At 39.1% G+C, this 16,588-nt stretch overlaps 1 protein-coding gene across 1 annotated transcript; it reads right to left on the reverse strand.

Moving 5' to 3' along the window:
* Nucleotides 1-11,974: 11,974 nt before the first annotated feature.
* On the reverse strand, nucleotides 11,975-15,673 carry LOC123157841 (uncharacterized). Its single transcript, XM_044576029.1, has 6 exons — nucleotides 15,464-15,673; nucleotides 14,172-14,264; nucleotides 13,048-13,729; nucleotides 12,369-12,518; nucleotides 12,229-12,279; nucleotides 11,975-12,127 (listed from the first exon to the last, which is right to left on the reverse strand). Exons 3-6 carry the CDS (start codon nucleotides 13,150-13,152, stop codon nucleotides 11,975-11,977), a joined length of 459 nt encoding a protein of 152 aa, XP_044431964.1. The 5' UTR covers nucleotides 13,153-13,729; nucleotides 14,172-14,264; nucleotides 15,464-15,673.
* Nucleotides 15,674-16,588: the final 915 nt, after the last annotated feature.

The raw sequence follows: 16,588 nt of genomic DNA on the forward strand, positions 1-16,588 counted from the left end.
CAGCGATAAGCCGCCATGAGTGGATCCTTAGAATCCCATGTACCCGAGACTTGCTGAGCCACCAAGGCTAAATCGCTGAAACATCTCACCCGGCTTAAGTTCATATCCTTAGCCATCCAAAGACCATGGAGCAAGGCTTCATACTCGGCTGCATTGTTAGTACATGGAAACATGAACCTTAGAACATAACAAAACTTGTCACCTTGAGGGGAAGCTAAGACAACTCCAGCCCCCGAGCCCTCCAATTGCCTGGACCCATCAAAGTAAATAGTCCAATATGTGTTATCTGGCTTCTCTTCAGGCATCTGCAGTTCTTTCCAATCGTTGATGAAGTCCACAAGTGCTTGAGACTTGATGGCGATGCGAGGCATATATGTCAAACCATGAGGTCCAAGCTCGATGGCCCACTTGGCTACCCGCCCAGTGGCTTCTCTATTTTGAATAATATCCCATAAGGGAGCAGAACTGACCATAGTGATGGGATGACCCAGAAAATATTGCTTAAGCTTCCGGCTGGCCATGAATACCCCATAAATGAACTTCTGCCAGTGTGGATACCCTTGCTTGGACTCAATAAGCACCTCACTGATAATACTAAACCGGCCGTTGAACCGGATATTCCTTGCCAGTCTCCTTCCGTTCCACCACAATGGCTACACTGACGGTCCGGGCGTTAGCAGCCACATATAATAACAACAACTCCTTATCAATAGGAGCAGCAAGTACTGGCGGCTCAGGGAGCTGTCTCTTCAAAGCCTCAAACGTGTCATTAGCGGCATCACTCCAGACAAAGTCATATGTTTTCTTCATCATCTGGTACAGCGGTATGGCCTTCTCACCCAACCGGCTTATGAACCGGCTTAGGCAGCAATACGACCCGCCAGGCGCTGAACATCATTAATACACGCCGGCTTTGCCAGGGAGGTAATGGCCTTGATCTTCTCCGGGTTAGCCTCAATGCCTTTGTTAGAAACCATAAAACCCAAAAGCTTGCCTGCTGGCACACTAAAAACGTACTTGGTCGGGTTAAGCATCATCTTGTAGACCCGGAGATTGTCGAAGGTCTCCTTCAAATCATCTATCAAAGTTTCCTTCTCTCTAGATTTCACCACAATATCATCCACATAAGCATGAACATTGCGCCCAATCTGACTGAGACAGTTCTGCAGAAGGCTCCAAAGGGAGTAATGAAAGTTGTCTTCTCCTGGTCCTTAACTGCCATCTTGATCTGATGATAACCAGAATAAGCATCTAAAAAACTCAAATGCTCACAACCCGCCGTAGCATTAATGATTTGATCAATACGAGGGAGAGCAAAAGGATCAGTCGGACAAGCCTTATTTAAGTCCGTGTAGTCCACACACATACGCCAAGTGCCATTCTTCTTAAGCACCAACATCGGGTTAGCCAACCACTCAGGATGAAAGACTTCAACAATGAACCCAGCCGCCAAGATCCGGGCCACTTCTTCACCGATGGCCTTACGCCTCTCCTCATGGAAGCGACAAAGGAATTGCTTGACCGGCTTAAACTTTGGATCAATATTAAGAGTGTGCTCAGCGTGTTCCCTCGGTACACCTGGCATGTCAGAAGGTTTCCATACAAAGATGTCCCGGTTCTCATGGATGAACTCGATGAGCGTGCTTTCCTATTTGGGATCCAGGTTAGCACTGATACTGAACTGCTTGGATGAGTCGCCAGGAACAAAATCAACTAGCTTAGTGTCATCGGCCGACTTAAACTTCAGCACCGGCTCATGCTCTATAGTAGGCTTTTTCAGAGATGTCATATTGACCGGGTCAACATTATCTTTATAGAACTTCAACTCCTCTGTCGCACAGATAGACTCAGCGTAAGCAGCATCACCCTCTTCACACTCCAAAGCTATTTCACGACTCCCATGCACTGTGATGGTCCCCTTGTAACCCGACATCTTGAGATACAAATAAACATAATAAGGTCGTGCCATGAACTTAGCATAAGCCGGCCGTCCAAACAGAGCATGATACGGGCTTCTGATCTTGACCACTTGAAAGGTAAACTTCTCGGCCCTGGAATCATACTCATCTCCAAAGGCCAGTTCCAGCTCAATCTTGCCTACGGGGTACACCAACTTACCAGACACCACTCCATGGAAAACAGTATTGGACGTCTTAAGATTTTTATCAGTTAATCCCATACGACGGAAAGTATCATAGTAAAGGATATTAATGCTGCTACCTCCATCCATGAGTACCTTAGTGAATTTGTACCCACCAACCTGAGGCGCCACCAGCAAAGCCAAGTGACCCGGATTATCAACCCGGGGCGGGTGATCCTCTCGGCTCCACATAATGGGTTGCTCAGACCATCGCAAGTATTGGGGAACTGCCGGCTCAACAACGTTTACATCCCTCTTGTGGAGCTTCTGGTCCCGCTTGCATAGACTCATGGTGAAAACGTGGTACTGCCCGCTATTCAACTACTTCGGTTGACTTTGATATCCAGACTATTGCTGTTGCTGACTCCCTTGGCCGGATTGTTGATTGCAGCCACTCTAATTACCTTGATTATAACCACCCTGATTGCCTTGATTATAACCACCCTCATTACTTTGATGGTGTTGGTGGCCCTGGAAGCCAGAATTAGAACCGCCACCTCCGTAGCCCGGGCCATGAGAACCGCCGCCACCGAAACCTGAGCCGCCGCCCGGCCCATGGTTGCTGTGAAACGAATTAGAATTTTTGAAAGCCCTCATAATTGAACAATCTTTCCAAAGGTGAGTAGTTGGCTTCTCCTGTGTGCCATGCTTTGGACAGAGCTCATTCAACAACTGCTCGAGATTAGGACCTGATCCACCGGTCCGAGGAGGCGGCCTCCCCTTACGACGGAGATATTGCTTTGTGCATTGGTGTTAGCCACAAAATCGGAGTTACCATCAGCCTTGTGCTTACCGTTGCCTCCCTGATTCATCGGGTTATGCTGCGGACCCTTGGCGTTACCATTCTTCTTTCAATTTCCTGGTTTGTCATCATCAGACTCGGGGTCCTTGGTACTATCAGAGTCGGCATATTTGATTAGAGCCGCCATCAGCTGCCCCATATCATTGCAATCAAGCTTGAGCCACCCCAGCTTCTGCTTAAGAGGCAAAAAAGGGCAATTTTTCTCCAACAAGACTGCAGAGCCAGCATTCATGTTATCGAATGAGTGTATGATAGCTTTGACCCGGCGCGCCCAATGGGTCATTGATTCACCCTCCTCTTGGGCGCAAGCGGCTAAGTCCACAATCGACATGGTCTGTTTGCATGTGTATTTAAAGTTCTGAATAAACCGGGCTTTTAGCTTAGCCCGTGACCCGATGGAATTAGCTGGGAGCCCTTTTAACCAAGTACGAGTCATTCCATCCAGTATCATGGTGAAGTATTTAGCACAAGCGGCATCACTGACCTCTAATAATTCCATGGCCATCTCATAACTTTCAATTCACGCCTCAGGGGGGTAAGTCGGCTGTGTAATTAGGCACCTTACGAGGTCCTTTGAAATCCTTGGGCAAACGCTCATTACGTAGAGCCGACACCAAATAGGGTACACCTGTAGTTCTAGAAGTCACACCTGCCTCTACCGAAGTTGTTGGATAAACCGGAAGGGGCTGGTGAGCCGCCCCCTGAGCCGCATGCTCAACCTCTTGACGCACTCTGTCCTGATCGACCAAGTTATGAGCTTCATCACGCGTCGGGTCATGCCCACGTGGTTGGTTATGGTGCTGGTCATTGCTTGAAACGACTGGTGAGTCCATGTGCCTGCTATAACTCCGGCTTGTTCGAGGGGTCGAGTGAATCCTATCTCGACCGTAAGAATAAGCCTCCTGCTGCACCAATGTTGTCTGAAGAAGTTCTCTAGCCCTTCATGTTTCAACCGCCGCTGGAGAGTCTCCATCCATCGAGAGAGCCGCCAATCCTGCCGCCACAACAATCATGTTCTCTAAAGGATTGGAATAATGGCCCGGTGGCGTTGGTATATGTTGAGGCAGAGCGCTATTCAGACGAGGAGGTTCCATCATGCGTGGTTGAACCGGCGTTCCAACTCCGGGTGCTGCAGCCCGGTTTATCTCCGGCGGGTTACTGGTCCCCGCTCCAGGCGTGCAAAATAGGTTTCTCGCCTTGTAAACCAGAGGTAGACTAGACTTGTGCCTCCTCCTCATGATTTCATTGGAAGTGTTTTGATCCATCGTAAGCCGGAAAGCCTCGGACTGAATCCGTTGAGCCTGAGCATCCAGGGCATCCCGTTCCGCGGCCATCCTGACGTCCTCTGCCGCCAGGTTCTCCTTGGCTTGCGCTACCTCATCACGCAGCTTTGCAATTTCTGCGCTATGCTGAGCTTGATTTGTCGGGTTAACTTCTGTTGTTAACAAGGTTGTGAGTCTATCCAGCAACTCCATCAATACCTGAGCTGGTGGGCACACATGGCCTCCTGCCCCGACTGCCGTCACCGCTGCTGACCCGGAAGTCATCACTGCTGCGGTTGAAGAATTTTTCCCAGGCTGGGTACCAGCCATGAAGATTGCAACCCGGTTCGGCGGCTCATAGTGGTCCAGAATACTATCGCCATCGGAACAGCCCCCAAGCCCGCCGTGTTGCAATTGGTACAAGGAAATAGTCTCGCCTTTGGATGACTCACCGTCAGAATAGATGGCCGTCTCACCGCCAGACATTGACCCTTCATCAAATTCCGCTCCATGGATGAATCCCACGAAGGCATGCTTCACGGCGGGCTGAGCGCGGGCGGGTCTCGCACGCTGAGCCGTCTCGATGACGTCGGTGTAGATGTCCGGCTCAGGGCCCGGCTCGCCGATCTTGCCAATGAAGACATGAATTCCGCCGAAAGGGACCCGGGACCCGTAGTCAATTGAGCCGGCCTCGGGGCCCCAGCCCGCATTATCGATGTAGAGCTTTCCACGGTGACTCTTGGTCATCCGGCCGACAGCGTATCCCTTGAGCCCTTCGAAGCTGCCCTTTAAGAACTCGAAACCACTGTGCGCTGGCCCCACGGTGGGCGCCAACTATCGTGGAATAGTCACGCCAGATTTCCTAGTAAAAGGACTTAGTCGTGGAGCCATCGCAACTAGGTTAGCTTAAAGGGGTTAAACGGGACAAAGGACACAGGAGTTTATACTGGCTCGGCCCCTTGCGGTGAAGGTAAAGGCCTACTCCAGTTTTGAGGTGGTATTGCTTATGCCTCGATTACCAGGGAGCGAATCCGCTAAACCTAGCTTTTGATCTGTTGTTTCTTTCCCTGAACTGCCGCCGGGTCGTCCCTTCATATACACAGGTTAACGCCCAGCGGTTCACGGAGTTTCGGCCGGCTCATAGACAACGTGTCCGGCTCGGTGACTATCTATACATGCCTTACAATACAAGTCTTACATGTATGGCGGTTTACCGCGATGGGCCTAGAGTCGCCTTGGGCCTTGGGCCCTTGTCTATGAACCGTCCTCTTCAATGTCCTCGTGGGCTTCATATCATGAGTCGCCATAGGTATAACCCGGCCCCACTGGACGGGTCATACCTAATAGTTATATCCCCAACAGAACTAGTTTTCAATACAAATTTGATGAACTAGATTAGATTTTTGTGAACTAAAATTTGAATCCAAGTGAACTAATTTTGAAATTTGATGAACTGAATTTGAATTTAGTGAACTAAAATTTTAATTTGATGAACTGAATTTGAATTTTGTGAACTAAAATTTGTATGTTGGTGAACTAATTTTGAATTTAAGAGAACTAGTTTGGTTCTTCATGAAGTAGATTTTAAAAGTTGTGAACTAAAATTCGAAATGATGTGAACTACTTCCGAATACAAATTTGATGAACTGAATTCGAAGCTCATGAACTAAATTTTGAATCCAACTAAACTAAATTTGAAATTGTGATGATTTAGTGAACTAAAATTGAAATTTGATGAGTTGAATTTGAATTTTTGTGAACTAAAATTTGAGTGTTGGTGAACTAGTTTTGAATTTAAGTGAACTAATTTGGTTTTTCATGAACTATATTTAAAAAAAATGTGAACTAAAATTTGAAATAAAGTGAACTACTTTTCAGTACAAATTTGATGAACTTAATTTGAATTTCGTGAACTAAAGTTTGAATCCAAGTGAACTAAAATTGAAATTTGATTAAATGAATTTGAATTTTGTGAACAAAATTTTGAATATTGGTGAACTAGTTTTGAATTCAATTGAACTGATTTTGTTTTCCATGAACTATGTTTTACAAAATTGTGAACTAAAATTTGAAATGACGTGAACTACTTTTGAATACAAAATTGATGAACTGAATTTGAATTTCGTAAACTGAATTTTGAATCCAAGTGAACTAGAATTGAATTTCGATGAAGTGAATTTGAATTTTGTGAACTAAAATTTGAATGTTGTTGAACTAGTTTTGAATTCAAGTAAACTAATATGATTTTTCGCGAACTACTTTTGAATACAAATTTGATGAAGTGAATTTGAATTCCATGAACTAAATTTTGAATGCAAGTGAATTAAATTTGAAATTTGAATGTTATTGAACTAGTTTTGAATTCAAGATAACTATTTTGTTTTTTCATGAAGTAGATTTTAGAAATTTTGAACTAAAACTCAAAATGATGTGAACTAGTTTTGAATACAGATTTGATGAACTGAATTTGAAATTAGGTGAATTAAATTTTAATTTTATTATTCATCATGTTGATTTTGAAAAACTGTGAAATAAATTTGAAATGACATAAACTAGTTTTGAATACAAATTTGCTGAATTGATTTTGATTTTCATGAACTATTTTTTGAATCCAAGTTAACTAAATTTGAAAATTGATGAACTGAATTTGATTTTTTTGAACTAAATTTTGAATCCATGATGAACTTAATATGAATTTTGTGAACTAAAATTTGAAAGTTGGTGAACTAGTTTTGAATTCAAGTGAACTAGTTTGTTTTTTCTTGAAATAGATTTTAAAATTTGTGAACTAAAATTCAAAATGATGTGAACTAGTTTTGAATAGAAATTTGATGAAATGAATTTGATTTTTGTGAACTAAATTTCGAATCAAAGTGAACTAAATTTGTAATCGAATTTGAATTTAGTGAACTAAAATTCAAATTTGATGAAATGAATTCAAATTCTATGCACTAAAATTTGAATGTTGGTCAAGTATTTTTGAATTCAAGTGAACTAATTTGTTTTTTCATCGTGTAGATTTTAAAAATTATGAACTAAAATTCGAATGATGTAAACTAGTTTTGAATACAAATTTGATGAATTAAAATTGAATTTCATGAACTACATTTTGAATCCAAGTTAACTAAATTTGAAAATTGATGAACTAAATTTTAATTTTGTGCACTGAAATTTGAATGTTGCTTAACTAGTTTTGAATTAAAATAAGCTAATTTGGATTTTCATGAACTAGATTTTTAAAAAGGTGAACTAAAATTCGAAATGACGTGAACTACTTTTGAATACTATTCTGATGAACTGAAGTTGAATTTCATGAACTCAATTTTGAAACCAAGTGAACTAAATTTGAAATTTGATGGACTGAGTTTGAAATTTGATGAATTGAATTTGGTTTTAGTGAACTAAAAATGAAATTTGATGAACTAAATTTGAATTTTGTAAACTAAAATTTGAATGTTGGTGAAATAACTCTAAATTCAATTGAAATAATTTAGTTTTGAATTCTAGTGAACTAAATTTAAAAATCAAATAAGTGATTTTTTTTGAAGTAATTTTGAAATTTGATGATCTGGATTTAAATTTTGTGAGATAAAATTTGAAATTTTGGTGAACTAATTTGCTTTCATGAACTAAACTTGAAATAATATGAACTAAAGTTCAAAAAGGACGGGAAGTATTTTTTAATACTAATGAACTGAATTTGAATTTGGTGAACACTACAAGAAATGTGTTAATCCATGACGGATTCGAACTGTCACATCTATGTGCAAATCCATCATGGTAGGTCGTTCTTGACGAATTTAAGATCCGTCATGTATATCACGTCATAATTTGACCACCATGCACTCCATGACGGATCTTCAGAACCGTCATGGATCCATGACGGTTCTTGACCATCACAATTTACTATGAGATAACGGCGTTAATCATGCATTCCATGTCATCATCTGACATGGACATGGATCTGACATTATGCCCCATGTAGTAGTCGACCTAATCAGAGTTTTGGCCCACTAAAATTCAACTCTATCCAGGACTGTCGGCCCATCATAATTTTGGTCCATTAAATTTTGAATTTGTTCAAAGCCCATTAATTTTAATTAAGACATTAGCCAATCCACTTCCATCACTTCAAGTGAATTAAATTGGTTTTCCATGAACATTGTATTTTTTAACAAAAGCAACCGTCCTCTCCCAACACTTCACAATTATAGATGAAGAAAGCACGAACCATCACAAAAACCAAATTGACAAGTGGCAGCTGCTTCTTACCCTATCTCTCTCATATTTTGTATGTTTATCTTTGTTTCTTTAACGTCGACCCAAGAGTAAATCACTAAGGCAATCACTGGCAACGCCAGCCGCAGCATTATTAAATCTCTACACCACAAAGATGCACGAATAATCTGTACATTCGCACTTCGTGAATCATCACGCATTTTCATCACATGGGTAAGGCCATGTGTAAAAGTGCCAGTCACTGGTCACAAGCCAAGAACGACCATCACTCCCATGCTATTGACATCGATGGGCACATTCTACATCATAGGTGTTAGTAATTAACTCAATAGTTAAAAAGTATAAGTCTGAAACATGGTAAAGCTAAACTGGCATAAATCAAACATTGACTAACTTTTCATATTTGAAATGGAAAATGCTTTAAAACACATAGAAGGGAGGAAAAAATCAAGAAAAATAGAGAAAAAGTAGTTCCACTTTTACCAAAAAAAAGATACGCTTCGTATGCACATTGATTGCAACAGAAGTACTATATAGTTCACGAAGAAAAGTAGATATCCATGACTATAGCACTTGCTCGCGGTAACATATGTTTAAACAACTAGTACTATGCATCTACTACCATACGATTATAGATGAAACTGTTTCAGATGTGAAAATGGATGCTTTTCTCTGATCAATTACACATTCAAAATGTTTGCAGATGCATCTTGCGGAAAAGTCAATTTGGTCTTGACAGATCTTCTTCTTTCAGCTTGTTCAAGGTGGTTTTAAATAACTTGAACACAGAGATCATTCTGTACTTCTGAATGTTGTCCTAGATATAAAGACAATATAGACAGATTATGAGAGAGAGAAGAACAATAATTGAGAAAAAAAATTAAAGTACTACAAAAATATACTACAGAACTAGAGCCCTAACTGGTTACATGAGGCTGTAGAGATAGTAAACACTAGAAAAACGCTTGACTAATCATATGAGCATGCTGCAAAAAGTACTACTGGGAGGACATGGCACAACACATAACAAGACCTAAAATATTTTGGGTAATGGATAGTAAACAAACTCGCACTTCAGAAAAATTAATAATATCAATTCCACCCAAGCATGCAATGTACATAGACAAGTCCTAGCTTCTAAAAAAATGGGCATACGACCGGGACTAGCATTTAGTCTTGGCACATGCAAAAGTACCAAACAACTGTGCCAATTCAAAGATACATTATCAATTAGCAACACAACTAAAGAACTAATTAGATTAGCATGCAACTAGCTACTGATTGCTAGTAATAGATAACCATGATCGAAAAAAATCAAGTCATGTCATTTCTAGTAAGCTAAAACAGAAAGCACATGTAGTTTAACGGACTTCATGGTGTTCATCTGCCAGATAAAAAGGGCCAATAGATGTCTCCAACTACCAACACATCGAATGGCCTACATCACTCGTTTGTTTTGGATTCAGTATTGCACATACAAAAAAATTAATAAGGCAAAGATTTTCAAGAAATACCACACTAAAACTCTTCATAGTTTTGCCTTCAAAATTTTCCATGTATAAAAAGGCAGATAGTGGCCTAAATCATGCCTACATAAAGAATACAAAACACGGGAAAAAATTGAGGAGGAGTATCAAGTATGATAACAGCAAGTAGGAGGGAAAAAAGTAATAAGTATGGAAAGTATGTTGAATAAAGTTGCAGTTGAAAAAATTGAATAAATATACAAAGAAGTAAAACAGACTTACATGAGACAGTTTGTTGGTTAAGGTCCTATAGGTTGAAGCTTGAAAGAGAATACATTCTTGAATGGCTTTTTACTCAGCTTGTAAAGCATGTTACACACACACACACACACACACACAGTTAAAGACATTCAGAAGTGGTAGAGCAGAATTTTTTTTGTTTCCGTTGAAATCAAAGGATATTATGTCTCAATAATTACTTACCAAGTTGTAAACAAGTTCTTCTTAGGTAGTTCCCAGGATAGTGCCACAGGGATCAAAAAAGTGAGATCTCTCAAAGAGAGAGTTGATGGAAAGTATAACCCAGTGGTTTGATTTTATAGTAGGGAAGAATAACTGTGCAACAAAAAAAATCATAATGAGTATAAAACAAAACAAATTGAAAAGATCTTGCTTAACATAGTATCACTCGAAAAAGATTTACCAAGTCTTGTTTCCAGAGGCTTTCTTCTGAATTAATCCTGTCAAATTCTCAGGGGTAACCAACAATTTATTATCTGACCAACAAAACATAAATTAGTAAAAATCAATGAATTGAAGTAAAAATAAAAAATGATCAAAAGAGTGGCAAATAGGCAGTTTAGAACAAAAACTCATAGTGAAGTATGAAGTGAAACAGTACTTCTTGATATAAGGCTTTACTTCAAATGACATGTTTGATTCGTAGTTAAGAACTTGAATAAAAGACTTCATCACTTCATCTCCAATCTCACCCCTCGCTTTAAATGAAGTTAAGTAATTCTCATAGCTTACATGAAAACTCTCTATGTCGACAAAAAGAGTGTTGGACCGAATAAAGAAGCATAACTATTGTTATATGGAGAAAATGGTTGTTAAAAAGATAGTTTAATAATTTATAAAATATATATGCAACACTACGGTGGCCAAAAAAAGTTAAACCTCCTTTTATAGGCTATAAACATTGAGCTGTAAACTGAATTAGGTTGGTGTCCATATGATTTCTTTTTAGTCTAAAATTATATGAACTACAAGTTTTTCATCTCAACTACCTTTGGTTGATCCAGAAAATTGTTGGGATTACATAATACAATATGATGGAAAAATATCTAAATTAGTGCAGAAAATTGCTCACAGATTAGAAAATGTCTACAATTATTTTGTAGGTAGAGGTCTAGACTAAAAAAAGTTCTCATAAATTATTGAATATAAAACGATAAAATAACTAAATGAATAAGAGAATTTACTAGTCTTGGAAAATAGGCTTCCTCAGATATTTAGAAAAGAAGGTATCCACTTCTCGAGATATTTTGAGCTTCTTGGGTGGATCTGGAGATTGAAGTTTAGCTGTTTTTTTCTATTCTTCTTTTTAATTGTATTAGTTCCTGTACTTGGTCCAGCTTCTGCATTGTTCATTGTAGAATAGCCTGCATATCACAGATAGAAAAGGTTTGAACATTAAATGATGCACTGTGCCCAGACTCATATTACAAAAAAAATGAAAAAGATAGAAAGGAAAAATACATAATAGGCAAGAACTATAACCTTGTTGGACAGCAAAGTCCATGTTCATTAGAATTCCTACACTTGTATCACAGTCAGAGGCTGGTATGTCTTCGGTCACAACAACATGAGTGATAGGAGAATCGTCCTGAATAATGGTTGGAGTCCCTTGGAAGCGCTTAACTCTTTCATTTGAAGAAGCAGAACTAATCATTATAAAACTTCTTTTTTGCATTAACTCCACTAGAAAAAATGATATCAGCCGCTTCAGTTGATAGAAATTTTTCTTCCTGCTGAGAAAGGAAGTTGAAATGTTGTTGTAAGTTCAATCAAAATTAGGATTGGGAAAAAAATTGAAACACTTCAAGCAGACCTTAGGTTGTGAAGTAGTTGCTTGCTCAACAGAGTTGGTATTCAGAGATGTACCATGAACAGGAAAAATTGGTGTTTGGTACACAGAATTCAGGACAGAAATGTTCTGGACATAAGGAAAAACACAGAATTCAAGCCAAAAATGAAAGCATGAGATAAACAAAGATAGCGCACACACACACATAATGAGCAATACAAAACAAATACCTCAAATTTCGGTCCGATTGGCTCCTGCTTAACGACATCTTGGGAGGGAACCTGGATTATACAATTCTTAGTAAACATGACACTTCTTTCAAGAAAACACATAGATAGGAACTAAGAAAGGCACAGTACGAAAAAAATACCTCTGGTTTCAAATGTGGCTCTTGTTTCACTTTTACGTTTTGTTCAACTTTTGCAGTGCAACAGGGACCTTCTGAAATGATACGTGGACTTTTTGAATCAATTGACGTGTCCTCATTGAGAGCTTCAGGAACACTATTGGCATTGTTGACCTACATTTGACATTACGAATAAATGTTTAGCTATATAAGATAAAAAGACAACAAAGAAGAAACCAGATAGAAATAAACGATTCTACTCATAACAAATACCTCCACATTAGGAACTAAATGAAACACAGCAACAACATCAGGAGCATTGTTAACAGGCGCCACATTGGCATAGGGGGGGGGGTGCGTGATATGTCTCGCAGCTACAAATTGTAGTTGAAAAAATGATGAAAATAAATACTGGAACTAAAAAGATAAGTCAACAAACGATATACAGTATATGATGCTTACTGGTAAAACCCCGAAATTTTTCCTAGACTCGTAATTCCTATCAAGCATTGTGAGATACTTGAAATCTTCATTCTTAATGTGAGATATCTGAGGAAGAGAATAATCCACAGTTGACTGATGATTCTCAATAACATCAAAATCAACAAAATCCAGATAAATGATCTACCATTTAAAAAATAAAAAGGACAGTCAAATAAAAAGTGGAGAGATAGAAAATAGTGGAACTCAATATTGAACTTACTCCCCAAATAGGAAGACATCCCCCAATATATGAAGCCTTGTTCATTTCCTCAACACTTGGTCTGTTCATGATCATTTCAAAGTGACTCTCTGACTCCTCACGCATGAAATCCAATGCCAATTTCCAAAGTCAAGTGAAGGGATAGCAGAAACATCTCTTAGAGAGTACAAGAACTTGGTGTTACCAAAGCAGTATGACGTAGGGCACAAAATAGATGATAGGAAATAAAATGTGAAGCTCCTGATAAAACCATCTTCTGACTCGTCACTAAGCATCACCTCCTTTATTTTGTTGATTGGCATTTTGTTCCGATGATCAAGATACTTGCTCCTTAACTCTGTAACCTCTGCCTTCACTTGGGGATCGTCACTATTGAATACAAAAGGCACTGTGCCACCAGGGAAATCAAAAAAATTGTCGACCATATCTTTAGTAATCTTGATAACTTTGTTCTTATGCTTGAAACATGGCTCTATACTTCCAAACATATGCCGATCTATCCATTCAAGCAGATTCACTGGGATATTAAATTTGTATGGCATATGAAGCAGGGCTTCCATTTTGTACTTTCTCACATGGCCTAATTGAATGTCACTAAACTTCTTGATAGTTTTGTTGAAACGCTTGAAAGACAGTCTGGTAATATATGTAGGCTTGCATAACTTCCTAGGGAACACTCGGGCTTCGAAAAAAAAGAACAACAACTTATAAGATGGTGCAAAAACTAGAGAATAAATAAATATAAATGGAATATGAAAAAAAAGAACAACCCAATAGAGTATCACAAGAAATGCTAGAGGGCCAGCAAAACAAGCAGCTATATTTAAATATAAGAAAACACACATAAAAACAAGCATTTAGATAAAAATGATTAGATGAACATGTACTTCAAGAAATATATGAGAAGAAAACATGTTACTACAGAGAAGGAAAACATATGTGATCTACATATAAATTAAAAAAAGACACAAACTAAATATTCAAACAGGACAACTTACAAATGAATATACAAACATCTGGTAAGACCAAAAGCTGACACAAAATTTGTTTTTCCAGCAATTTGATCTACTTTCATACTATACTAAATTTAAAAGCTACAAACTGAAAAGAGAAAACGAACATACCACCTAAGTCATTTCGGAGACCTCGTGGGGGCTATTCAGTTGGTTCCTCCCCTTCTGGTTCTTCAACTTGGCCAACCCCATCTCCTTCTTGTGCTGCAAATACAGATTTACCAAAAACTATTAACAAATGAGCACTACTTATGAATCTATCATATTTAGATAATATATAAAACCATAACATACTAAAGGGATTGGACAAGAAACCATATAAATACTAAGAGAAAATTTTCTGCAACTTCAAGTTCTAGTTGAAAAACAGAAACATTTTTGCTAAAGCACATCTACATGTGCCATAAGTATAGCACATTCTAAGTTCTATGCCGCTGATTTTATGTGAAGATTTGAGCGGGCATTTTCTGTTATCTTTTTCTTTTTTCTTTTTGGTTTGATTGAATAACTAAGATGTGCAATAACTAGGGCACATCTAGATGTGCCTTAGACAAACCCAAACAAAAAATGAGCATCTACTAACCAACAACTACTGCGGACATAAACACGAACTATCAATAGTAACGCACTAAGGGGAATTTGTCAAGAAACCATGAAATACTAAAGGTCTATCAACATACTTTTATATACTGATTCAGGTTTAAGTTAAATAACTAAAAATATGATGTAAACACAATTATAGTACTTCAAAGAATTGCACTATACCCTCAAAATTCCCACATTACACCCCACAACCTACTCTTGATTTCATGTGTGATCCCTGTCCGATCTCACAAAATCCTACTCAGAGCCAACAACTTCTTAAATATCACAAAACCCTAGAAAATTTCAGCTATGGTTATGCATGCCACTGTAAAGTACCCAGCCCCATCCCCATGGCTTACGTTGGGCACAAAAACAGACACAACCACGTGAGCATAGCTTCATAAAACACGGGACATTAATGCAGATGCATCAAGACAATAAGCAAAGAGCAGATTCATTACACAGATGGCAGGGGGATGAATTCACACGCATCAACACACGGGAGATGCCATCCATCACAGGAGATGAGTTCACACACATCAACACACGGGAGAAAAACTATCACCGCACAAACAAGATGGCACCAGATGCATTTATACAGCTGCAACAGAATACCTATAAAGGGGGCAAATTTTTTTAGCCCAAACCCTAGATACCAGAGACACCATCAGTCACTGCACACAACTAGATCCACGCATAAACAAGAGCGACACAAGAACGAGCACCACGAAAACACAGATCATAATTGAAGACCTAAGGGGAATTAGGGTTAGAAGGAGAACGAATCAGACAAAGCCATCACGGGACAGAGGAAGAACCGAAAATGCCGCCGATGCGAGCCGTCGATGCGCCAGTCGTCGGATTAGGGTTCGTCACCGCTGCGGATTCGCCTGATTCCCCTGGGGATCGAACTCAGTCGTCGGGGAGAGGGAGGAAGAACAGAGAAGTCGTCGGGAGAGGGGGATAAGAGGAAACATGGGAGGGGATAAGACGAGCGAGGCACGGGAGGGGGATCGAATAGGAATCGCAAGAGTTTTAAACGGGTCGGCCTAGCTAGCACCGCTGCAGGCGCCGGTTTGCGGAAACAACTAAAACCGGCGCCTGCAGCACCAAATAGGAAATGTCGTTTTCCTGCTGTTTTTCTAATTTCAGTTTTTTGTTTTCCTTTTTGTCTTTTTTTTCTTCTACGGGTTTTCTAACATTTTATTATTTTCTTTTTTAATTAATAAATATTTTAAAAAAATTTGAACATTTTTATTAATGTCAGTAATATTTTTCAATTTTTTGAACATTTTTTAATCTGCAAATAAAATTTTCAAATCTGAGTACATTATGAATTCACGAACTTTTTTTTACAAACTGCATTTTTATAAAAATCCGTGGACATTTTCCAAATTTTTGTGATTTTAAAATTCACGAACATTTTTCGATGACCCCGGTTTTAGACGGTGGGGCGTTGCGATGGCATCCCCTGTTATTGAGTTTGTAGGTGTGGAGTGGTGGCTTTAGGTTGTGCGATGTATATTTTTGCCAAAGCTTTGTTGAATAATTAAACAAATATGATTGTGTGCATCTTTTGATGGAGAAGCCGAAAGTTTCAACTTCCTTTTCTTTAAAAAAAATGAGCATTCGTCCTATAAACGATCCACTGATTTCTTGTTCAAATTGGATGTAGAAGACTCTCGCTAAGGCCGTGGACACTGATGTTTTTTCTAAGATCATCTCCAAGATCCGCACATCTCCTATTGCCTTATGTCTTGCAACTACTCACCCGTGAACTGAAGATATTTTCTTTGCCTGTTATCCTTGGCCTGCGTGCCTTGTAAATGTTACAGAAAAAGAAGTGCTATGCACACGACAAACTACAGACGATGCACGCATGATGGTTAAATCTGGCCGGACATACATATGATTAAGCAAGTTGCCAGCCGCTGGATTGTTGT

The sequence above is a fragment of the Triticum aestivum genome, chromosome 7B, assembly GCF_018294505.1.
Source record: "Triticum aestivum cultivar Chinese Spring chromosome 7B, IWGSC CS RefSeq v2.1, whole genome shotgun sequence".
Classification (NCBI taxonomy): Eukaryota; Viridiplantae; Streptophyta; class Magnoliopsida; order Poales; family Poaceae; genus Triticum; species Triticum aestivum.

Excerpts from the sequence above, each read along its gene's own strand:
- LOC123157841 (XM_044576029.1), bottom strand. The coding sequence starts at position 13,152 with ATGCGTGAGGAGTCAGAGAGTCACTTTGAAATGATCATGAACAGACCA. Across the intron at positions 12,519-13,047 it reads GATGTCTTCCTATTTGGGGA|GTCAACAATGCCAATAGTGT; the intron begins GTAAGTTCAATA and ends TGTCAAATGTAG. Across the intron at positions 12,280-12,368 it reads AGCCACATTTGAAACCAGAG|GTTCCCTCCCAAGATGTCGT; the intron begins GTATTTTTTTCG and ends TGTATAATCCAG.